The 24722-nt window shown below is 40.8% G+C and overlaps 2 protein-coding genes across 4 annotated transcripts in view; one reads left to right on the forward strand and one right to left on the reverse strand.

Moving 5' to 3' along the window:
* Positions 1-1656: 1656 nt before the first annotated feature.
* MSH6 (mutS homolog 6) lies at positions 1657-23366 on the forward strand. Of its 2 annotated transcripts, none has more exons than XM_003983968.5 (10): positions 1657-2012; positions 12032-12231; positions 14511-14680; positions 15929-18470; positions 20301-20569; positions 21651-21768; positions 22079-22168; positions 22631-22785; positions 22889-23088; positions 23195-23366. In XM_003983968.5, the coding sequence occupies exons 1-10, from the start codon at positions 1759-1761 to the stop codon at positions 23274-23276; spliced, it is 4080 nt and encodes a 1359-aa protein (XP_003984017.1). In that variant the 5' UTR covers positions 1657-1758; the 3' UTR covers positions 23277-23366. The 2 variants fall into 2 exon arrangements, with proteins under 2 accessions (XP_003984017.1, XP_044910117.1); XM_045054182.1 differs by lacking the exon at positions 1657-2012 and adding an exon at positions 2844-3203.
* The window catches only part of FBXO11 (F-box protein 11), an 85110-nt gene continuing 83720 nt past the window's right edge, over positions 23333-24722 (reverse strand). For both annotated transcript variants that reach the window (XM_045054183.1, XM_023251664.2), the window contains exon 23: positions 23333-24657. In XM_045054183.1, the coding sequence (XP_044910118.1) occupies positions 24528-24657 (130 nt within the window). In that variant the 3' untranslated portion in view covers positions 23333-24527. The remainder of the gene's footprint in view (positions 24658-24722) is intronic.

A 24722-nucleotide genomic window follows, 5' to 3' on the forward strand; every position in this document is an offset into this window, starting at 1 on the left:
CAGCTGTTGCTGATTGGGATTGGTTTCCAGGATTCTGGATTTTAGTTACTTATTCACAATTTGGGATTAAGGCCAAAGAAGTGTCAGTCTTCCTATTTCTTTTTTGGCTTTGGAGAATGGGAACTTCAGTCACACCCTATCATCTTTTTGATGTAGAGAACAAAGACAAAAGAAAAAATTAAATTTCCTTACAACTTCTAGCCCATTGACAAGTCCTTGAGACAGGCAGAATACCTTCCTCTAGGAACTCAACTGCCTCCATGTTAATATTTGCTAAGGGCAAAAAGCAATCTTAGCTTCACATTATTCTGACCTCCAGGATCCTGTAGGTCTCCTTTAACATATAAATATTTCTTTGGAAACTTCTTTTATCTCTACCCCCCAAGATATATGTTAGCAATCATCCTCCAAGCATATGGCCCACTGATACACCTCTGAAGGGTCTCATTAAGGTTTTACTAGACAGTAATAAATGACCTCCTTACAACAGCTACCCCCCCCCCCCAACCTTGTTTCCAAACTTCCTTAGAGACTTAAGCTAATCTCTAACCCCTTCCCAGTTTGAAGGTATATAATCAATTGCTCCTCACAACCCCAGTGCAGCTCTTTCTGCCCACGGGTCCTGTCCCTGTGCGTTAATAAAGCCACCATTTTACACCAAAGATTTCTCAAAAATTCTCTCTGAACTTTGAACCTCTCCACATCACTTTCCAAATCTGAAAAACCTTGCATTTTGAGACACACTTGGTCCAAAAGGTTCAGATAAGGAGTTGTGGACCTGAGGTACTTCCATCAGTTATTGGGCAGATTCAACTAGTCTATGTAAACAAATTGGAAAGCTCTGTGTAGCCGTCAGGTTTTCATAAACATATAAAGTGCCCTGGCGCCTGGGTGGCTCAGTCCATTAAACATCCGACTTCAGCTCAGGTCATGATTTCACGGTTAGTGGGTTCCAGCCCAGCGTTGGGGTCTGTGCTGACAGCTCAGAGCCTGGAGCCTGCTTCAGATTCTGTGCCTCCCTCTCTCTCTGCCCCTCCCCTGTTCATGCTCTGTCTCGAAAATAAATAAACATTAAACAAAACAAAAAAAAACAACAACAAAGTGCCTGCCACTTAGCAGTGTATCAAGTGCCTACTAAGTGCAACACTCTGAGAATTCAGGATAAACAGGGGGCTTGATTCACTGCAGACTGAATTCTTTTTTCCCTCGAGTTCCTGGCGGAAGCGCTCTAACCACGGAATTTTTCAGGCAGGCGCGGGAAGGTGTTTCTCCGCAAGGGCCGCTTTCCCCGGCCCTTGGGTTAGCCCTCTGCACCCCGGCCACTAATGCCCACGCGGTGCGTGCTCCCCCCCAGCTCACGGTCCCGCCACCGCCCTTCCACAGAGGGCTGGCTTTACCGAAGCGGCGGCTCCGAGGCTGCCGCCGGCTACCGGCCCGAGCGTTCCTGCCTCGACCAGCCACGGAGGGAGCGCAGCAGGCCTGTTGCCATTCTTGCCCTGGGGTGCGGGGGCCCCGCGCGCCCTGCCAGCCCCTCCCCTCCTCACGTCGCCTGGCGCCCCGAGGGGGCGGGGCAGGTCGCGCACGGGCCGCTACGCCTCTTGTGCCCGCCCCAGCGCCTGTCGATTGGCCGCTGGGGCCAGTGTTCCTCCTGCGCAGCGCACCTCCCCCCAGATTTCCCGCCAGCAGTCGCCGCGCGGTTAATTCCGAGCTTCTAGGCGCTGGGTCCGACCGAGCGGTTGGGCCTTGTCGGCCGTCGCTATGTCGCGACAGAGCACGCTGTACAGCTTCTTCCCCAAGTCTCCAGCGCTGAATAATGCTAACAAGGCCTCGGTCAGGGCCTCAGGTGAAGGCGGTGGTGCCGCCGCTGCTACCCGGGCCTCCGCTTCTCCCGGCGGGGATGCGGCCTGGAGCGAGGCCGAGGCTGGGCCCCTAGCGGGCTCTGCGTCGCCACCCGAGGCGAGGAACGTCAATGGAGGGCTGCGGAAGTCGGCCGCGCCCGCGGTCCCCCCCAGGTAGCGCGGTGTGTGTGTGTGGGGGGGGGGTGCCGAGGGCGGGGGCACAGCGGCGGGGCGCAGGGAGCCTGGGGAAGGGAGGCTTGCTTTGGAGGATTGCGGGGTGCGTAGCCAGGCCTTGGGCTCGGAGGAGGTGGGGCTGTATACTTGGCTTGAAACAGTGCAGGGGTTGAGTTCGTAGCCTTGGCGTTAGGGGGCGTAGATTGTAAACAGGGCAGCAGGAAATTGGCTGCAGGAAGAAAGGGTGGGGGGGAGGAGACGTGCAGACTTCGGAGGAAGAGATGCGTTCCGCCAGGTGGGAGGCCGCGGTAGAGATGGAGTGCAAACTGGTTGGGGTAGCGAGAAGAAAGGGGAAATGGGAGCGTTGGGGGTGGGGCGGGAAGAGAAGGGAGCTTTGCACGCTCCTTGCGGGGTGCGCACCCAGGGCGGGGGAGGGGGTGGTGTTTGCGGCGGGGGAGGGGTGGCGGGAAAGAGGAATGTCTGCGGGGAGGATGAACGCTTGCAGCCCAGAGGCTGTGGGGGCGCGGCAGTGACTGGGATTCAAGGAGGAGGTTCCTCCTTCAGAGCTGGGATAGTGAACTGGGGGCCATTAGACGTTCGGGGAACACACTTTGATGCTTGATTTGAGCGTTGGACGCCTAGACTGTGGGGGCGATGGGCGCTCGGCCTGCTTGTGTGGGCTGTTGGGGAGGTGGGAGTGGGGGTGGGCCACGAGCTGTGTGCGTCGGGGGTGTATCACGTCGCAGACCGAGGGGTCCGATTGGTCGGAAGGAGAATTGCAGGGCGGGGTGGGGCGGGGCAGGTGGGGTGGGGGGAGCAGAAAGTGGTGGGATCCGGCTGGGTCATCCCATAGGTAGGCCGAACATGCACCAACAAATGAAGAATTTAGAAGCCGTGTTAATTTTGACACACGTGGAAGTGTCGTGTGGAGTTGAAAAAGATGTTATGATACAGTGTCTCTTTTGTTGACGGTTCCATGGGAGGAGGGGGCACTGTAATTTTTTCACAGTTGAGAGTGAGATTGGAAAGGCCTTGAGCTGGCCCTGGACGGGATATACCGCCACGATTGTGGGGAATCCGGCCGGGAGGTGTCCTAGCTCTCCGAGCAGTTCCGTGCTGTTCCACGGCTTGGTTGGCCTTTTGTCGGAGAAGCGGCGACATTTTGAAAAGCTCGTATTTGCTGTATCCCAGGTATTGTATTAGGCACAAAATGTAATGCTAGCCGTTTGAAAGGATGAAGAAATAGAGGTTAAGAAAAAAAAAAAAACCCAACTCATTCAAGATTGAAGTGTTAGTGGTTCTGAGTAATCCAAATGTCTTTAGTTTTAGGTGTCCTACAGATTGTGAAGTCTAAGTGTAATTATAGTGTTACCTTCCTTTAAGCGACCCTTTCAGGCAGTGAGTTTATGTAGTTGTGTGAAGAGTAGTAGGGTATGCCTCTGGCTTAGAGATTATGTGGGGCTCTTTTTTCTTTTTTTTTTTTTTTCAATATATGAAATTTATTGTCAAAATTCTTTTTTCTTTTTAAGTTTATTTATATTGAGAGAAAGAGCGAGTGTTCGAGCGGGGAAGGGGCAGCGGGAGTCAGTCCTAAGCTGCGCTGAGCCCGATCATGACCTGAGCCGAAGTCAAGAGCCCAACTGATGAGCCACCCAGGCGCCCCTTGAGCTTTCTTTTTGAGAAACAGCAGACACTAGAGCAGTTCTTGAAAAGGGTACTTTACTCATCAATTTACATTTATAAGGGAAACCTCCATTTGTAAAGATGTCTCCTGCTTTGAACCAGGAAGAGGAAAGATAACTAAAAGTGGATAAAACGTTTCTAATGGAGATGGTTCTGACAAATCTGCATAACAATCAACCCTTGTTGGGTGTTCTTTCCCTGGTACCCTTCGGTACCTGTCCCTCTCCCCACCCCTCCTCCATCTTTCTTTTGTCTTTAGCTGCAGATGGTATTTAAGGTGGTAACTTGGAGCTATCTGGGAGTTAACTGTTTCCCTCAGTATCTCCAATGTATGCAGGAGGTGTACATGTTAATAAACCTCAGTTTGGTTTTATTTCGTTAATCTTTTATTACTGCGGGTCTTAGCCAAGAACTCAGAAGGCTAGAGGAAAAACATTTTTCCTCTCCTAACATGTGTATCTTCCATAACATTGTTTTTCATAAAATTTTTCATCATTCATTGTAAGAAATGCAAGATGTGTTATAATGTTTATTTGAACAGGAGTTGACTATTCTTGCATCCATGCTAAAAGGACGCATTTATTGTGTGGTTTGTGTTTTATGTATTGAAAAGTACATGCTCCTTTTTTTTTTTTTTTGAGGTCTGAATTCAGGAGACTTGTAAAAACATGACATTGTTTACACTTGACCACCTGCTAAAGGGACTGTTCCCAGAGTATTCAGGAAAGATCAGCATTTGATACTAAGCTTCTAAAGAGACTCCAGTATATAGATTTGACCTTCATTCAACAAATGCCCATGTACCTGCTCTGCCAGGCACAGTATTAGCCATTATGGGTCCAGGATACAACCTTATATAGAACAAGCAAAAGAGTAATTCTTAGAGTAGGAGCAGAGTATATGAGCTCTGTGAGCTTTGGTGAGGGGAAAAGAGTATATATGACAGGGTAGGCTTTCATCTCTCTGGGGTGAAACCCAGCAGACAGACAGGAGTTAGGCTATGGTGGGAATAAGGGGGTGTTAGGAAGCTGGTTCAGGAAGAAGGTCCAGCAAATTGTGGATTGAAGGAAAGGAGAAGTGAGCCTTTGAGAGGTGTGTAGGGGTTCAGTCATGAACCCCCTTTTTCTTTATTTTTGACTAAGATAATTGAGAGAGCTGTAATACGTATGGCTTTTTAAAATTTGAGCGCTTTAAATCTGGCTTTTTAAAATTATTATTACAAATCTTGGCTAGTTTATTTTTTACAATCTTATTTCAGTGATAATTGTCTCTCTTTGAAGTGTATGCCCCATCTGCATTCAGAGGAGTGGTCAGACCTGGCAAATCTTTAAGCACCCTTGTCTGTACTAGTTGTAAGTCCTTTCCTAAGAATTTTCATAGTTAAATGTATTTGTAGATAGCGGTATACTTTTCCAACTAATATGACATCAATATAATATTACTTACTGTAAGAGAAAGAATTCTAGCCCTTTTAAAAAGTATCCTGTGGACTCAGTTTCACAGACCTGACTTGTTTTAATTGATATAATTAAAACGGGTATTTAAAGATGCTCAGCTTGTCATAATTTGGTCTGTGGGAGCCTCTTGTGAGCTGACTTTTACAACTTTTTAACATTACCTCAGGACTTTTGAAAACATTCATTCTGATGACCCTTCTCCCTCCCTGCTCTAAGGCATGGAATTAAGCTGCTCCACAAAGAACCTGTTTTTGTTTTTTTTAAACTTCCTTTAGGTTTCTTTTCTGATCCTGTTTAGAAAATAGTAGACACCAGTTTGGATGACAGTTTATATGGTCACCTTAGATCCTTAGTGCATAAGTGATGGGTAACAGTTAACCAAGCTGAAGGAGAAGGAAAGGGTATATATGGGCAGAGGTGTACTGGTGGGGGGGGGGGTAGGTCTTGTAGGGGCCTTGGAATTAGTTGCTTTGATTACTTCTCTTTTCTCAGTACTGCATTTAGTTATTTGAGGGTAGAGGAAGTCTGCTCTAATGGTCCACCTTGAGAGTTAGGTGCAAACACTGGTAGCTGATTTCTGAAGTTGGGTCTGAAAGTGCTTTTGTGTTATATGCACATATTTTTGTTTGACATCTTTTATTGTTTATAGAAGCAGATTCTAGCAGTGCTTTGGTACCTACTGAATTTTTTTTTAAGTAGATAGTTCAAAAAGTTGATTATAAATTTGGGGGCACAATCAGTAATTGACAACAAAATTATGGACCAAAAGGAAAGCAAAAACGTGATTTTTTTTTTTTTAAAGCATAGTTTTAAAGATCTGTTCAATATATATTTAGCTTTACTAAGTCATTTCTCAGTTTTAGTTGTATGAGTTTTGTTTTTTGTTTTTTAATAATTAGCTCTATGCCCAAAATGGGGCTCCAACTCCTGACCCTGAGGACAAGAATTGCATGCTGTACAGACTGAGACAGCTTGGCACCCTAGTTGTATGAAGGCTTTTACATTTATTTTTCTGAGCTATCTGGTTTTTCCTTTTTTTTTTTTTTAACACTATCTTTAGAATCTCAAGAATATTAAACACTTAAGATATATTAACATTTTTGGGGTGCCTGGGTGGCTTAGTGGAAAGAGCCTGCAGCTCATGATCTTGGGGTTGTGAGTTTGAGTCCCACGTTGGATGTAGAGATTACTTAAATAGATTTAAAAACATTTATATTAACACTTTAAAAACATATAAAGTCGTAATTGGATTAGAAATTTTTTTTTTCAACTTTTATTTATTTTTGGGACAGAGAGAGACAGAGCATGAACGGGGGAGGGGCAGAGAGAGAAGGAGACACAGAATCGGAAACAGGCTCCAGGCTCTGAGCCATCAGCCCAGAGCCTGATGCGGGGCTCGAACTCACGGACCGTGAGATCGTGACCTGGCTGAAGTCGGACGCTTAACCGACTGCGCCACCCAGGCGCCCCTAGAAAATTTTTTTAATGTTTATTTTTGATAGAGCACAAGCAGGGGAGGGGCAGAGAGAAAGGGAGACACAATGTAAAGCAGGCTCCAGGCTCTGAGCTGTCAGCACAGACAGAGCTCAAGTGGGCTTGAACTAATGAGTTGTGAGATCATGACCTAAGCTGAAATCGGAAGCTCAACCGACTGAGCCACCCATGCACCCTATTTAGATCTTATTTATAAGTATATTGTAAGATATCATTCCAGTATTTATTTTGGCATTTCAGCTTGGGCTTTAGGAAGAGCCAATGTATTTTACATTGTAATAAGATGTTTAAATTTTTTTTTAACATTTATTTATTTTTGAGACAGAGAGAGAGAGCATGAACAGGGGAGGGTCAGAGAGAGGGAGACACAGAATCTGAAACAGGCTTCAGGCTCTGAGCTGTTAGCACAGAGCCCAACGCGGGGCTCGAACTCAAAGACTGTGAGATCATGACCTGAGCCGACGACTGAGCCACTCAGGTTCCCCTGTAATAAAATATTTAGATGTGAGGTGACTTTTTGGCCCAGATATTTTCAAATTTGATTTGCATAGGGCTAAAGATTCTTGTTAATACAGTTATATGAAAAGGGAAAAATGTTAAGATTGTCAGAAAACATAGCCAAATATTAAAATACAGTTAATACATGACTGTTGGGCAAAGTTTTAAGTAGAGCCAGTGAAATAGGTGGATGTGATTTTCATAGGGTTGTCAGGCTTTTATAAAAACCAGTGTATGAAAAACTGGCAGGTATTCAAATTATAGCATATTTCAAGATTGCATTATATTTCCATATTTAAAAAATTTAAGAAAAAAAATTGTTTTTAATGTTTGAGAAAGAGACAGAGTGTGAGTGGGGCTGGAGCGGAGAGAGGGAGACAGAATCTGAAGCAGGCTCCAGGCTCTGAGCTGTCAGCACAGAGCCCGACATGGGGCTCGAACTCAAGAACTGTGAGATCATGATCTGAGCTGAAGTCAGACGCTTACCGACTGAGCCACCCAGGCGCCCCCCCCCCCCATTTTTTTTTTACATTTATTTATTTTTGAAAGACAGAGACAGCACAAGTCGGGGAGGGGCAGAGAGAGAGAGGGAGATACAGAATCTGAAGCAGGCTCTTAGTGACTCGTGGGACTCGAACTCACAAACTGTGAGATCGTGACCTGAGCCGAAGTCGGATGCTTAACTGACTGAGCCACCCAGGCACCCCTATATTTCCATATTTTAAAAGACAGGATTTAGTGTTGGTAGGAAAACCTGAATATTTGCATGGATTAAAATATATGTTCCTTTTATTTTGGTATTCTTTGGAAACTACACAACTGCTAGAAATTTTTTATTTACTTATTTTGAGATTAAATTTTTAAAATTACCTTTAAACAATTGGAGTGTACCCACAAAATTAATAGATTTAATAAGAACTCTGTTAGCATTAAGTGAAGAAAATTTTTAATTGAAATGTTTAAAATACCTAGTTTTATTACACAGTATACAACAGTGTATTTTATTACCCACTTAATTCTCTTTTTGGCTGGAAACCACTGTTTCCTGGGCTGGAATTTTTAAAATGTCATTTTTAGCATTAGTAGAGGAACGGTGCATATTACTAAACATTTTAGCCTTAGCATTTTATAGTTTACTGCCAATTTCTAACAGCAGAAAAGTTAGATTGTGTGTAAGATTCTTTAAGTATAAGGTTCTATTTAGGGTATGGTGATGTTGAAAAACAATTTGAACAGTTAATTTTAACTTTACAAATAAGGAATTTATTTCAAAACTAGCTTTTTACGCTTTTTTTCCTCCAGTAAGTATGGCTATCTGCCTTTCAAGATAAACTTAAAGATATTAACATTTTTTAAGTTAATTTATTTATTTTGAGAGAGTGTGGATGAGCAGGAGAGGGGCAGAGGGAGAGAGAATCCCAGGCAGGCTCCTTGCTATCAGTACAGAGCCTGACATGGGGCTCAATCTTACAAACTGTGAGATCATGACCTGAGCCAAAATCAAGAGTTCGATGCTTAACTGACTGAGCCACCCAGGTACCCAAGACATTGAATTTTTAAATTGGTTGCTTTGGAAATTTATCTTTTCTAATTATTTTTGAGACCTTTGAATACCACTGTACAGTTTGTTTTACAATTTGCACTACATTTGTATAAATGGCAGTTAATAACTTGAGTCTTACCTAGCTCAAGTTATTTCCTTTGGGATAAAACTAATGAACTTATTCGTGTTAAAACAGTAATATTTTATTACATCTTAAGTTTAGGTATAAAACTAAAATTTTTTTTCATGTCTTTGGGTCTCAGAAACTTGAGTTACTCTTACTTGAGGATAGAAAGGAATTTTCAGGAGGCAGGTGTGGCCATGTCATTTTTGGCTCAAGAATTTTGATCTAGTCATGACAGTTTTTCTGGGATCCCATAAGAAAACTGAGATTCCTGCAAGTGCTCTGTTGCCTCATACCAGGCAAAACAGAATTCCACTGGATTTGAGGCATCCTGTTCCCTTGAACTTCAAATGTACTACCAAGATGGGGCACCTTGGGTGGCTCAGTTGGTTAAGTGTCCAACTCTTGATTTAGGCTCAGGTCTCATGGTTTGTGGGATGGAGCCCCACGTTGGGCTCTGTGCTAACAGCGTGGAGCCTGCTCTGGATTCTCTCCCTCCCCCTCCCCCTCCCACTTGTGGTGTCACAAAATAAATAAATAAACTTAAAAAAATGTATTACCAAGATGTGCATTCTTGTCAGTCTGTTATGCACTAACTCCATTCTTGAGAATTTGTAACTTTTATAAATTTTTTTTTTAACGTTTATTATTGAGAGACACAGAACGTGAGCAGGGTCGAGAGAGGGGGAGACACAGAATCTGAAGTAGGCTCCAGCCTCTGAGCTGTCAGCACAGAGCCTGACGTGGGGCTCGAACTCACAAACTGTGAGATCATGACCTGAGCTGAAGTCGGTTGCCTAACCGAGCCACCCAGGCGCCCCGAGAATTTGTAACTTTTATAAGACACAGATGTAATGAAACAGCTGGTGTCCAGTTCAGCCCTTAGTCCTTACCCTGCATAACTCTGTACACACAGGCAAGAAGAATAGTTGTCTTTAATTTCACAAATCAAGAACACTTTTTTTTTTTTTTTTTAAGATTTTATTTTTTAAGTAATCTCCATACCCAATGTGGTGCTCGAACTCACAACCTTGAGGTCAAGAGTTTCATGTTCCACCGACAGCCAGCCAGGCACTCCAAACCAAGAACACTTTGTAAACCTCGCTCCATAATGGTCAGGCTCAGGGCTCATCTACGTATACTGAATAATTTCAATACTTGGGGAGGAACTGCCTCAAACTAGCCAATGATGGGGTTTAGGCTTAGCTACAAACACACCAAAACCTTACCTGAGTCTCCATCTTTTAAGGGATTTAAGTGTCTTTGAGAAGGGCAGCCAGGCTTGACAGATAGGTATCCCGACTGGTCCCCCTTTCAGAAAAAATCTGCTTGGATAACACAATTTGAAGCCTGATATCTCAAGACTATACAGAAATATGCTTCATGAGGGAAGACATGTTCATTGAAATAACATGTATTTGCTCTTTGGCCAATCTTGTAAAAATTATTGCCACGGTTCGGACTCACAACTGTTAGTGTCTTTACAAAGACAAAAGATGTTTCCTTCCTTTAGCAGCAGAAATAAAAGTCCAGCTTTAGGGTAGTCCCAGGTACTTTGGTACAAATGCTGTGTGGTTAGTGGCTACCTGGCTGGAGTCAAGGGAAAGACTGCTTGACAGTAGGGAGGTTTGTAAACAAACCATTCTGCACAGCTGTTAAGGGTCTTTGTCTCCTATTAATGGATGTTAGTAGCCAGGAGGCACTTAACAGAAGTTTGTTTGAAATTGTACAGTCACAGCTTCCTGTTAAAGATGACCTATGTGGTGAGCTTGATGGCAATATTTATAGATCTTTGCTTGTGTAGGTTGCTCTAGATTTAAGAATGCACATACTGTAAAGGCCCTTGAGAAAAGTCCCAGCTGAATCATGCTGTTGTTTTTCTCTTCTAATTGTCTAGCCTAGGGGTTTCCATATTCACATTTTTGAAGAAAAGGAATAATTTCGTTATTGGGGCTGAATACAGTGGCCCCAGGTGACTAATGGAAGCTATTCTAAAATGTTCCCTGTTTGTCATACTTATTTTACTTTTGCAGTTATTCAGTGAAATCTTTAAGCAAGTTTAGAAAATCTTGGTATATAGTACTTGAGCAGAATTTATCAGCTGTTGTGGCTTCCTCATCACTGAGGGACTGTGCTGTAGTCTTTTAATTTTTATTTTTATATTTGAATTTTAATTAGTTAACATACAGTGTTATGTTAGTTTCAGGTGTACATCTGCTGTAGTCTTTTAAGCTAGATTTTTCTCTCCCTACCCTCTCCTCCTTTCCCTTTCTCAGGAAACCTTCAGGACCAAATCATTTTGTTAAGATTGAATTTCTGTTTTCGAGTCTAAAGGCATATGTACTCAATACTTCAGGGATGTTAGGCACTTTACTGACATTTTCCATAAAACTAGATTTATAGGAGTGAAGGATAGTAGTGTGCTAGGTAGCTTTTGGAATGTGTGGAATACATAGGAGCTTGACTGGAGACTGATTCCAAGCAAAGTCTAATGAGGTAATATTTAATATCATTAGCAAATTACATAGTATGCTTGGTATTTTATTAATACTGTGGGTCAGGTCCTGTTCCTGATATATACTATATTGTGGTATGCAGGCATTGATGTGATGCATTATAACTTGGAGAGCATGTACAATGAGTCTTGTTGTTAACATTGTTATTCTACCAGAATTCTGCTACAGTTTTTAAATTTTTTTTTTTTCTACATTTATTTATTTTTGGGACAGAGAGAGACAGAGCATGAACGGGGGAGGGGCAGAGAGAGAGGGAGACACAGAATCGGAAACAGGCTCCAGGCTCTGAGCCATCAGCCCAGAGCCCGACGCGGGGCTCGAACTCCCGGACCGCGAGATCGTGACCTGGCTGAAGTCAGACGCTTCACCGACTGTGCCACCCAGGCGCCCCTCTGCTACAGTTTTTAAATTGTGAATGATTCTGAGAAGTAGTTTCTCACCTTAATACCAGAATTCATTATATTTGTGTTTGTCTTAATAGTTAAATAATACGCATTGTGATATTTGCTTATGTTTTTAAAATGACTTGAACATCTGGTTTTTAAAAATCATTAATTCTAGGATTTTTATGCTTGAATATTAATGCCAGAATTCATAGGAGTGTTAATTATACCTTCCTTGGAATTGCTTTTATTTGTAGGTAATTGCCTTGAATGCAACTTAACCAAATATTAACCAAGTTATATATTTCCTTTTCGCAACAGTTCTTGTGACTTCTCACCAGGTGATTTGGTTTGGGCCAAGATGGAGGGTTACCCCTGGTGGCCTTGCCTGGTTTATAACCACCCTTTTGATGGAACATTCATCCGCGAGAAAGGGAAGTCTGTCCGAGTTCATGTACAGTTTTTTGATGACAGCCCAACAAGGGGCTGGGTTAGCAGAAGGCTATTAAAGCCATATACAGGTAAGGGAGTCCACTCTGCAGAATGTTTGTGAGAGTGAGTGTGCAAGAGAGCAAGCACGCATGCACGTGAGCACAAGTGTCTCCGTCTCCTATACAGTGAAATTAAGTGTATTTTATGCCAATAAATTTCAGGAGTGGCAGGAAATGCTTCCAGCATGGGAAAAGGATAAGATAGATGGGGAAAATATAAGATGCTGTAGCTGGTCTTCAGCAGATTTGTTGCATGGAGTGGAATTTTTCTGTCTTTTCAGTTGACTTATGGCAATATCATGCCTTTAAAGGAAAAATGTTTTCATGATTAGATCTCATTTGGACCAAAATACCAAATTCAGATATGAAAAAGGTAAATTGACAGTGTCCTCATCTTCAAGGGTCCAAGAGAAAGGCAATGCAGTCAGGATATGTAGCATATAAATCAGTGTCATTCTCTAGGACAGATGGAGATGCATGCTTACCTGGCCTTCAAAATCCTCACCTATGATTACGTCTGAGGTGAGTTTTCCATCAGATTTCTGGAACCATAACTTTCTTTTTCCAGGCCCAGCTTTTTTATGGTCCTAGACATCAGCAGTCCCGCCTGTGGGGCCTCACTTGGGCCAGGTGCACCTTCTCAGTTTCTTGAATTATATAGTGCATGCACATGATGTTCGCAGGATTCAGTGCTTATACATACACTTGATGATGAATAAGTCCTTATCTATTATCCCCAGACTCTCCATGCTAGAATGTTGTTGAACTCAAGTGTTTTGGAGTCAGAATAAGGGTCAGTTTCCCAGGAATCTCTGGGAATCATGCCTTTTGGTCCTAGCACCGCTCATCCTGCAGGGCAAGGAGAGCATACTGAAGAAAGTTCAGCCTGCACAGAAATCTGACCTGCAGGACAGAAAGAGAATCTGGAAATTTGGTGCGGTCTCCTGCACTAATTTGCTGTATAATCTTGGCCAACAAAGCAACTCAGATACTATTCACTCATATATAAAGTGAGAGAGTTGAACTAGATGACAAATAAGATCTTTTCCTAGGACTGATTTGGAGATTCTAAACAAAGCTTTGGCAGTATGACTTTAAAAATTTTGCATTTACGTTGTCATTATTTTGTAAAGGCACCCTCTGCATACTGCATTTGGCCCTTTAAATTTCTAAATCATTGGAATAGCGTGGATGAGGAAAAGTAGGTTTTTAATTTTCTTCTTTTTTTTTTTTTTTTTTTTTGGTCTTAGGATTGTAAAGTAGTTTGCATCAGGGTTTTTCGGGGAATGATGTCATTAGATAGCTGGGGGGTGAGTGCAGCTGCAAACAAGGCACTGGAGGAAGTTAGGAGCCACCCTCCAATGGATTTTGATTATCCTAACTTCGTAGTGTTGGTGCAGCTCTATAGAAAAATGAAAAATTGTACCTTTATTTAGGCAGCTCATTAAAGTTGCAAATTCCATGACACTTTAGCATGTACTATTAGTTTTAGTATTCAGTAGAAAGAAGGAAATGCCATGTTTGGAGCTTTCAAATGTAGACAAATGCAGGTTTGTTTCCTAATTATATTTGGTTAGAAGAAAACAGACATTCCTAGTTTGTGCCATTAGATTTGTGATCTTCTGCATCTAATCTTTTGCTCAGTGGATAGTGTCATTTAAAATTACAGCTCTTTAAATGCAAGGAGTAAAGAAAGAGTTTTGCTTGAAAACAAGACAGTTTAACTTTAAAACAAAAAACATTCAAAGTCTGAACTGGGGTACCCTTCCAAAATATTAGTATCCTTACCAGTAGAGGGTTTTTTTTGTTTGTTTGTTTTTTGGTTTGTTTTTAATATATCCTATTTAACTTAGGGATAAACTTAGTATCATAACTCCATTTAACTGACGGTGTAGTTTTGGCCTTCCTGAAGTAATAAAAAAAAGGGTCTCAACACAAACACCTTTTACATGTCATGTCTCATCTGAAGAGGAGGTGGGCTTTATCTATTTAGGGCCACTTCCCAAGAAATTAGAAGAGAGATGAAGTGGTCCTGGATGACCCAACAGTTAAGGCAACTTCAAGGAGGTAAAATAGGTAATTTAAGTTTCACTGGTAATTTTTTCCCTGAGAATTCCTTCCTTGTAGGCTTTCCTGGTCTACTATCAATTAAAAGTAATGGGTCATTAAATTAAAAACTAGATTCTCATCATTCTTGTTCATTAGGACAGGTGTTGTAGGTTGAGTCCACTACCCCACCAACAGGTCCTATTTATAAGAATAAGATTTGCTTAAGAAATATAAATTCAATCTAAATGTAAATTTTTTAGGTTCAAAATCAAAAGAAGCACAAAAAGGAGGTCATTTTTATAGTTCAAAGCCTGAAATACTCAGAGCAATGCAACGTGCAGATGAAGCCTTGAATAAAGACAAGATCGAGAGGCTTGAATTGGCAGTGTGTGATGAGCCCTCAGAACCAGAGGAAGAAGAAGAGATGGAGGTGGGACATTGTTAAACAGTCAGTTGTTACTTCTGTTGGGAGAGTGATGGAAAGAGGGGGTGGATATGCAAAGTGATGTTCTCTTATTTATATGTTGTTTGCATATATATACACTTTAATATTTGTACACATACGTCTGTATTTCCTCAGGACTGTAGGTTAAATTAGATTGGAATCTCAGCAGTCATTTTGCTTAAGTTTTACAGCTTCAAGCCTGGTGGAGGACACATCGTGTAAGAGGTAGAACCATTTTTGGTAACAAGTAGTGAGCTCAGGACAGTAAGGACATGGTGACAAAATTGGTCATGGTATCTGGTAGTAAACCTCTATAGGAGGGTGTGGTCAAGCCCTGGTAATTAATTGCCTGGTTTTATGCGTTCATTCCTTTTTTTTGTTGTATTTTGTATGGATGAGAATAAAGGTTAAATAACCTTGACATACAACCTGGGTTTCAAATGTTAGTGGTCACTATTTGACTGAATTAAATTCTGTTAAGGAAGAAATAATTGGTTCATTTAAAACAAACATGGTCATTATTCTCTAAGAAATTAGTGAGCAGTGTGCTGAAGAGATTCTGTTTTATTCTATTACAGATAGGGAATAAACAAGTTAATCTAATGGGTATTTTAAGAGAAATGAGAGGAAAAGTGTTTTTAATCTTATGTTTGAGGTTGAGAGCAGGGATCATAACATTCATCAAAGGTTTAGAACTGGATGGTAATACAGAAATCATTTAGCCTCCTGTGACTTCACGTATGTGGGAGATCCATGATAAGTGAATGTGCCGTGCCCAAGAAGATACAGCTGGTTTGTGGAAGGGCAAGGACTAGAACCAGTAGAGATTGCTTACTGCTTTCTTAACACTTAAGAATTTATAAAGTGGCAAATTTCGTAATATGTCCATCTGTAAGAGGAGAGGTGACCCTGGAAGAAAGATAATGGAGTTATTTAAAGTTGTTTATTTCCACAGCTGACTGTTCCTGGGGGCATCACTTTACGGGCATTTGTGATGTATGGTCATGCTAATGAGCTGCATCACTATTATATAAGATAGAACTGTCATGATAGAATCACTTAATCCTGTAATGTGATACTATTGAAACTGATATTCTTTGAGGAAAAAAATAGTTTCTCATTTTTGGAGATGGGTTCTTCTCTTGACATAGGAAGTATTGAGAAATACTTCACAGCAGTACTGTAATTTTCCAGATTGTTTTGTATTTAAATAACTCTTTCCTTGCCTGCCAGGTAGGTGCAACTTACTCATCAGATAAGAGTGAAGAAGATAAGGAAATTGAAAGTGAAGAAGAAGTGCCACCTAAGGTGCAAGGATCTAGGCGAAGTAGCCGCCAGATAAAAAAACGAAGGGTCATATCAGACTCTGAGAGTGATGTTGGTGGCTCTGATGTGGAATTCAAGCCAGATGCTAAGGAGGAAGGAAGCAGTGATGAAATAAGCAGTGGAGTGGGGGACAGTGACAGTGAAGGCTTGGACAGCCCTGTCAAAGTTGCTTCAAAACGGAAGAAAATGGTGTCTGGAAATGGCGCTCTCAAAAGGAAAAGTTCAAGGAAGGAAATGCCCTTGGCCACCAAACGATCAACTGGCATTTCATCAGAAACCAAGAGCACTCTGAGTGCTTTCTCTGCCCCTCAGAATTCTGAATCTCAAGCCCACACTGGTGGAGGATGTGAGGATAGTAGTCGCCCCACTTTCTGGTATCATGAAACTTTAGAGTGGCTTAAGGAGGAAAAGAGACGAGATCTCCACAGGAGGCGACCTGATCACCCCGATTTTGATGCATCCACACTCTATGTGCCTGAGGATTTCCTTAATTCCTGTACTCCTGGGATGAGGAAGTGGTGGCAGATTAAGTCTCAGAACTTTGATCTTGTTATTTTTTATAAGGTGGGGAAGTTTTATGAGTTGTACCACATGGATGCTCTTGTTGGAGTCAATGAACTCGGGCTGGTATTCATGAAAGGCAACTGGGCTCATTCTGGTTTCCCTGAAATTGCATTTGGCCGATACTCTGATTCTCTGGTTCAGAAGGGCTATAAAGTAGCACGAGTGGAACAGACTGAGACCCCGGAAATGATGGAGGCACGATGCCGGAAGATGGCACATATATCTAAGTATGACAGAGTGGTGAGGAGGGAGATCTGTAGAGTCATTACCAAGGGTACACAGACCTACAGTGTACTGGAAGGTGACCCCTCTGAGAACTACAGTAAGTATCTTCTTAGCCTCAAAGAAAAAGAGGAGGATTCCTCTGGCCACACTCGAGTGTATGGAGTATGCTTTGTTGATACCTCACTGGGAAAGTTTTTCATAGGTCAGTTTCCAGATGATCGCCACTGTTCTAGATTTAGGACTCTAGTGGCACACTACCCTCCAGTACAAGTCTTGTTTGAGAAAGGAAATCTCTCAACAGAAACTAAGATGATTCTGAAGGGTTCATTATCCTCCTCTCTTCAGGAAGGTCTGATACCAGGCTCCCAGTTTTGGGATGCAGCCAAAACTTTGAGAACTCTCCTTGAAGAAGCATATTTTAAGGAAAAGTTAAATGACAGTGGGGTGATGTTACCCCAGGTGCTTAAAGGTATGACCTCAGAGTCTGATTCTCTTGGGTTAACACCAGGAGAGAAGAGTGAATTGGCCCTCTCTGCTCTAGGTGGTTGTGTCTTCTACCTCAAAAAATGCCTTATTGATCAAGAGCTTTTATCAATGGCTAATTTTGAAGAATACATTCCCTTGGATTCTGACAGGGTTAGTGCTACAAGACCTGGTGCTGTTTTTGCAAAAGCCAATCAACGGATGGTGCTAGATGCTGTGACATTAAGCAACTTGGAGATTTTCCTGAATGGAACAAATGGTTCTACTGAAGGGACCCTGCTAGAAAAGATTGATACTTGCCATACTCCCTTTGGTAAGCGGCTCCTAAAGCAGTGGCTTTGTGCCCCACTCTGTAGCCCTTATGCTATCAATGATCGTTTAGATGCTATAGAAGACCTCATGGCTGTGCCTGACAAAATCTCTGATGTTGCAGACCTTCTAAAGAAGATTCCAGACCTTGAGAGGCTGCTGAGTAAAATTCATAATGTTGGGTCTCCCCTGAAGAGCCAGAACCACCCAGATAGCAGGGCTATAATGTATGAAGAAACTACATACAGCAAAAAAAAGATTATTGATTTTCTTTCTGCTCTAGAAGGATTCAAAGTAATATGTAAAATTATAGAGACTATGGAAGAAGTTGCTGACAACTTTAAGTCTAAAATCCTTAAGCAAGTCATTACTTTGCAGACAAAAAATCCTGAGGGCCGTTTTCCTGATTTGACTATAGAACTGAACCGATGGGATACAGCCTTTGACCATGAAAAGGCTCGAAGGACTGGACTAATTACTCCCAAAGCAGGATTTGACCCTGATTATGACCAAGCTCTTGCTGACATAAGAGAAAATGAACAGAGCCTCCTGGAATACTTGGAGAAACAGCGCAGTCGAATTGGCTGTAGGACCATTGTCTACTGGGGGATTGGCAGGAACCGTTACCAGTTGGAAATTCCAGAGAATTTCATCACTCGTAATTTGCCAGAAGAATATGAGTTGAAATCCACCAAGAAGGGCTGTAAACGATACTGGACCAAAACTATTGAGAAGAAGTTGGCTAATCTGATAAACGCTGAAGAGCGGAGAGACGTATCGTTGAAAGACTGCATGCGGCGACTCTTCTATAACTTTGATAAAAATTACAAGGACTGGCAGTCTGCTGTTGAGTGCATCGCAGTATTGGGTAAGACTTTGAACAAGTTTATTCCTAAAGCTTTGGTTAGTGATGCGTTATGTCCTAGTTGTACATTAAGATTTACATCCATTGGAGAGTTGCCACTGAGGTGTATCTCTGAACATAGATAACAAGGTATATACGTCTTGATGTGTGTATGCTTGCCTCCTCACTAGACAAAATGACTAGTTTGTCCATAGCAATTTAAGTTGTTCACTTTTTGGCCTTACTCAGTCTTGAATAATTGAACAAAAGATAAAATATTTTTAGTACTTTTAATGAGGCAATGTGTTTTAGATCAAATTTCCTTTACAGTGGAGTTTTTTAGTATTTGATACTGTTTTAATTTAGTCTAACAAAAAATAGAAGCTTAAAAAATCTTGGCCCATCACTTCTTAATTTTAACTTTTGCATCCTTTCTGTATTTTCAGTGCATCTCTTTTCTTTACATGCATATTTCAAGATTTTGATCTTTTTTCTTTTAGCCCAAATTATCACACTTTCCTGCAGTTGATTTCTCAGAGCCCTGATTTATAGATTTGTAATTTGGTAACCTTTTCAAAAGCTTAATATCCTTTTTCTATAAATTTCATGGCCAACTTATTTGGAGCCCTTGGTGTTTCAGTTTAGGTTTTTTCCCTGTGGTTTAAAAACACAGTAACCACATTTGTAACAGAACTATTTTGACCTGAACACGGCTGTCCAGAATTGGCATCCTTTTTGTGCCATTTTTATTTTTTAATTTTACAGAGAGAGAGTGCATGCTAGCAGTAGAGAGGGGCAATGGAGAGAGAGAATCCCAAGCAGGCCCCATCCACGTTCAGGGACTGGATCCCACGATCCTCGGATCACGACCTGAGCCAAAATCAAGAGCCGGATGCTCAACCAACTGAGCCACCCAGGCGCCCCTGTGCCACATTTATTCCTTAAACCAATACAGCTTTGAATAGTTCAGTAGATAATTAAAAAAAAAAAAAAAAAAAAAAAAAAAACTTCCCTCAGCACAGGTGTTCAAAATTGTGAATTTATTCTTGGTTGTTTTATATTAGGGGCACCTGGGTGGCTCAGTTGGTTAAGTATCGACTTCGGCTTAGGTCATCATCTTAGGTTCATGGGTTTGATCACTGTGTCAGCCTCTGCTGATGGCTCAGAGCCTGGAGCCTGCTTTAGAAACTGTGTCTTCCTCTGTTTTTCTGCCCCTACCCCACTTGTCCTCTGTCTCTCTCTCAAAAATAAACATTTAAAAGAACTTAAAAAAAAAAAAAGATTGTTTTATATCAGTGTGCCTATTGTGAAAACATTCTGCTTCTAAGAAGTGTTAGCTCCAGGATTAGATCAAGTAAAATAGGTCAGTATAGCATTTCCCAGTTGTATCTCTTAGCTTCCCCTGGCATTCCTCTGGTCTGGATGTTAGGGGAGGGACTAAGTCTTTTTGAGACTGGGTGAGAAGTGGGATTTGGGGCCAAAAATGAGAGTTCTCTTTTCATTACAAATGTTATAATAGAAGATCCCTAAAACATTTAGGCCGATGACTGATTTTAGGTTATTGAATGCATTAAAGCTTTTTATGTATTCTGGAGTGCCTTTTAAAGAAAAGAAAAAACACTATGTCTAAAAAGCAAGTAGAACATACCACCACCCTCCACTGAGAAAGTGTTTGTTTTGTTTAAAAACAATTTTTTTTTAACGTTTATTCTTTTGAGAGACACAAGACAGGGTGTGAGCTGAGGAAGGGACAGAGAGGCAGACACAGAATCCCCAGCAGGCTTTTTATATTAATTAGTTGGGTCTTTGTGTTTATCAGACCTCAAAAATCAAGCCTCACTTTTACCTTAACAGATGTCTTACTGTGCCTGGCTAACTACAGTCGAGGGGGTGATGGCCCTATGTGTCGTCCAGTAATTCTGTTTCCAGAAGAAGACACACCCCCCTTCTTGGACCTTAGAGGATCACGTCATCCCTGCATTACGAAGACTTTTTTTGGAGATGACTTTATTCCTAATGACATTCTAATAGGCTGTGAGGAAGAGGAGGAGGAAAGTGGCAAAGCTTATTGTGTGCTTGTTACTGGACCTAATATGGGGGGCAAGTCGACACTCATGAGACAGGTAAACTGACCTTTAAGGTTTTACAACAAAGTTACTTGTACGCTTTAGGAATATATTACATATTTAGGCCCTTTTCCAAATAGCACATGAATAACAGTTCAGTCACTAGAATACTAGGAAACAAAGGAAAAATGTATTATAAAACAGAATTGTATTCACTTCATCAAATGTCTGTCTGATGTACAGGAAGCCTATATTTAAAAAGGCTAGAAAAATAAAAAGGCAAGGGAGATTTCAAGTTATGTCTTTATAAACTTTGACTTGACTGGATTCATTTCCTCTGAAGGTAGGTGTATTCATAATGAATGAAAATGTTGCAGGTTTGTCCTTTAATTCGACTCATTTGTGGGAATCCTTATAAAAAACCATGACCGACTTGTTCAGATAGGAAAGCAAATAAAATTTATGACCTCGAGTAACTGTTGGAAACTGCTTTTAGGGAAGACAATAAATACATAAAGGGTTGGCCAGCCACTGAGCTAAACCATGATTTATATTTTTTAAAGGGTTATAAAAAGGAAAAAAAATGTGACTGAGACATTGGGCCCTTGAACTGAAAATGTTTGCTGACCCCCTGCTCTTCTGTATAATCTTAGACTTATGGTCATCAAATTTCCTAACTAGCAAGGGACAGTACGGTTCTAATCGGTTTTGATTTTTTTGTATTTCTGTCAAGCTCTCCAGGTGATCTTAAAAAATGAAAATGGGGTGAGCTTGACAAAGTGCAGGAGGGTTCCATCCTCCCAGATTGATTTGGTCTGGAATTGCTTCTAGGCATCAGCAATTTTAAAGAGCTCCCAGGTGATTCTACTGTGTAGCTAGCCAGGGTTAAAAATCACTGATGTAGTGGGTTCAGACCTCACAGGCTGAGGTTTTCAAGCCAGTTAGGCCCTAAGCCTTTTGCCTTCCTTAGGCTTCCCTTTGCCTTTTAGGAGTGCCTGACTGCTACCATAATTGTTCTTATGAAAGATAATGTTTATTAGCTTGGCGTTGCTGTCTTCTGGATATATATAGATCTGTATCTGTCTATGTATCTATGTTTTTAATGCCAATTAGAAATGACCTTTTCCTCCATTTACAGGCTGGCCTGTTAGCTGTAATGGCCCAGACGGGTTGTTACATACCTGCTGAAGTATGCAGGCTCACACCTATTGATAGAGTATTTACTAGACTTGGTGCCTCAGACAGAATAATGTCAGGTGAGTTTTCTTTTCCACCTAAGGCTTTATTATTTGACAATTCATTCTGTGTTTTAAGTGATAAACATATCTGCCTTCAGATATATCAGATAAATATATCTGCGTGCATCTGAGTCATTTAAATTTGATGTTTTTCTTCTGGAATGCTTTCAGACATTTGAAATCATTCTATTGTTTCAAGAATTGCATGCGTAATCTGTGTAAAAAGATTTAACCTGGGTAGCTCATGGATTCAAAGAATATGAACCTTAAAGATGAATGTACTGTTTTAGGATTCTAAAGCTCTCCTTCACATATGTGTGTGTTTTAGGTGAAAGTACATTTTTTGTTGAACTGAGTGAAACTGCCAGTATCCTTACACACGCAACAGCACATTCTCTGGTGCTTGTGGATGAATTAGGTAAGACATTACAATTTCCATTTGAAGGCTATTTTTAAAACTTTAGTACAAAGAATTACTTTTCTTGAAGATGGTTGACAGGACAGTTCTCTAAAAGAATGCACTCACCTTTGCGCCATAGACCATATTTGGAGATAAGAGATTGAAGAGATAATGTGAAAAAGTTCTCAGTATTAAGAGATCTCAAGCCTTGGTAATTAATCAAAATATGGATATTTAAGGAGAAACCAATAGGACATTTCTGAAGATGACTGGTACCTGAACAGTATGCTTTAAAGAAATGCACCCCACTCCAAGGGCTGCTAAATGAGACCAGACCTATTTAGCTAAACAGGGCCTATTATTTGGATGCACTAATTGATGTTACTGTTCTATCTTGGTTTTTTTCTTTTTTTCTATTGTAAGGTAGATCCTTTTGGGTATTAGGCAGATATGTAATTTATGCATATTTTACTTTCATAGGAAGAGGTACTGCAACATTTGATGGAACAGCAATAGCAAATGCAGTTGTTAAAGAACTTGCTGAGAACATAAAGTGTCGTACATTGTTTTCTACCCATTACCATTCATTAGTGGAAGATTATTCTCAAAATGTTGCAGTGCGCCTGGGACACATGGTATGTGTAAATTGCTTATGCAAAAGGTTAGATTTTTGAGGGAATCAGGTACTTCCATTACTAGCACATGAATATAATGTAATAAAATATTTTTCTTTTTTAGGCATGCATGGTAGAAAATGAATGTGAGGATCCCAGCCAGGAGACTATTACCTTCCTATATAAATTCATTAAGGGAGCTTGTCCTAAAAGCTATGGCTTTAATGCAGCAAAGCTTGCTAATCTTCCAGAGGAGATTATTCAAAAGGGACATAGAAAAGCAAGAGAATTTGAGAAGATGACCCAATCACTGCGATTATTTCGGTAATTATACTTAGATATAATTTTGCCATGCAGCCAACCTTATTATAACCATAATGGGGGATGGTTGATGTGAACTCAATTTTTTTTTTTTTTTTTTAATTTTAAGGGAAGTTTGCCTGGCTAGTGAAAGGTCGACTATAGATGCTGAAGCTGTCCCTAAGTTGCTGACTTTGATTAAGGAATTATAGACTACATTGGAAGCTCTGAGTTGACTTTTTGACAAAGGTGGTAAATTCAGACAACATTATGATCTAATAAACTTTATTTTTTAAAAATGACCATTTTTCCATTTTCTTTCTAGGAAATTAAACCCTTTTAATTCTTATCTACCTTCTACATAATGGTTATTGAATACTCCACAATATATTAAGTCTAGATGTTATGGTACATGCATACACTTTCAGGCTGTTTATACCCACTGTCACCAATACACATAAATGGGGGAGGGGGAGCTATGAAACTGTATAGGGCTGTATATATACTTGTCTCAGCTTAATGCAGGAAATTGTTTTTAATTTCCAGCAGTTTGTCTAAACTGTTCAAAAAAAAACTATGAACAGAGTTCAAATACAGGACTGTTTTGAAGAGACTTTCTAAAGTGTACTTTAAAACATAGTAGTTTTTACCTTTCACAAAACTGAGTTACAAGAATACTTTTGTTTTACAGTGCATCCCTTCCTAGGAAGTCTCATTAAAACACTCACTTTTTCTAGGGGTGATTTTTGAATGCTGCACAGGGAAGGGAAGGAAATAATAGTCTTAACTTTTCTTAAAGGATACCAGAAACATTGCTGGATATAATTTAAGATTAGTGTTTTCTCTTTCATAGAAAGAACGTACATACTGGGACATGAGTACAGTTACAGCAAGTCTAGGTGTGCTAACAAAACAGGGCACATTCAAGTACAAGAAGATTTGCTTGAAATTAAAAACAAACTACATGAGATTAAAGCATTAAAATCATATTTCTCAATCTGAATACATGTTAAAAAAAAATCAAAAGAAACGCAGAAGTGCTAGCTCACATTTTTACCATATTACAAAAGCAATTGGTACCCATGTCCATAAAGGCAGCAACAAAGCTGCTTGTCTATTGAAGAGTACTACTGCAAATTGGACTGCATTCAATGCTAGTTGTAAAAACACCAGCTTTTTTTCAGAAGTTGGTATCTGTACAAAATTGCAGCTTATTTCTTCACTTCTGTCCCTTCAAAAGTCTTTACACAGTAATGCTAAAACACCCAGCTTTGAGATCCTGAGTCAATATATTGCCACTTTCTTTTTGGTAGCTTGAGCTTCATAGTGTCAACTGACCTCGTGTATCCATTTTTAATACAGTCTCTTCCTGTAGCATGGGCAAATATTTTAAATCTTCTTCCAAAAAAAATGTTTTAAGTTATGATGTTAGAATGGCAGGACTTTTTCTTTAGGGAAGGAATTCAGTTGTGCTGCAATGTATTAGATTCTATAGGTGGAGCAGAGTCATATAGTGTATCTGTATCATGTGTAGGCTCACCAGCTAATGTACAAGGATTAGACAGTGTTCCAGCACCACAGTCACAGAAAAACCTAAAGCAAAATGAAAACCCAAAAATTAGGAAAGTGAGGGGGAAAATAAGTGGGTAATAGAGCAA

The sequence above is a fragment of the Felis catus genome, chromosome A3 (assembly GCF_018350175.1).
Source record: "Felis catus isolate Fca126 chromosome A3, F.catus_Fca126_mat1.0, whole genome shotgun sequence".
Lineage (NCBI taxonomy): Eukaryota > Metazoa > Chordata > Mammalia > Carnivora > Felidae > Felis > Felis catus.

What these genes read in the sequence shown, in the direction of transcription:
- MSH6 (XM_003983968.5), top strand. Translation starts at nt 1,759, where the DNA reads ATGTCGCGACAGAGCACGCTGTACAGCTTCTTCCCCAAGTCTCCAGCG. An exon ending in GCTATTAAAGCCATATACAG is followed by an intron (nt 12,232 to 14,510) that starts GTAAGGGAGTCC and finishes TAAATTTTTTAG; the next exon opens with GTTCAAAATCAAAAGAAGCA. An exon ending in CAGTGCGCCTGGGACACATG is followed by an intron (nt 22,786 to 22,888) that starts GTATGTGTAAAT and finishes TTTCTTTTTTAG; the next exon opens with GCATGCATGGTAGAAAATGA.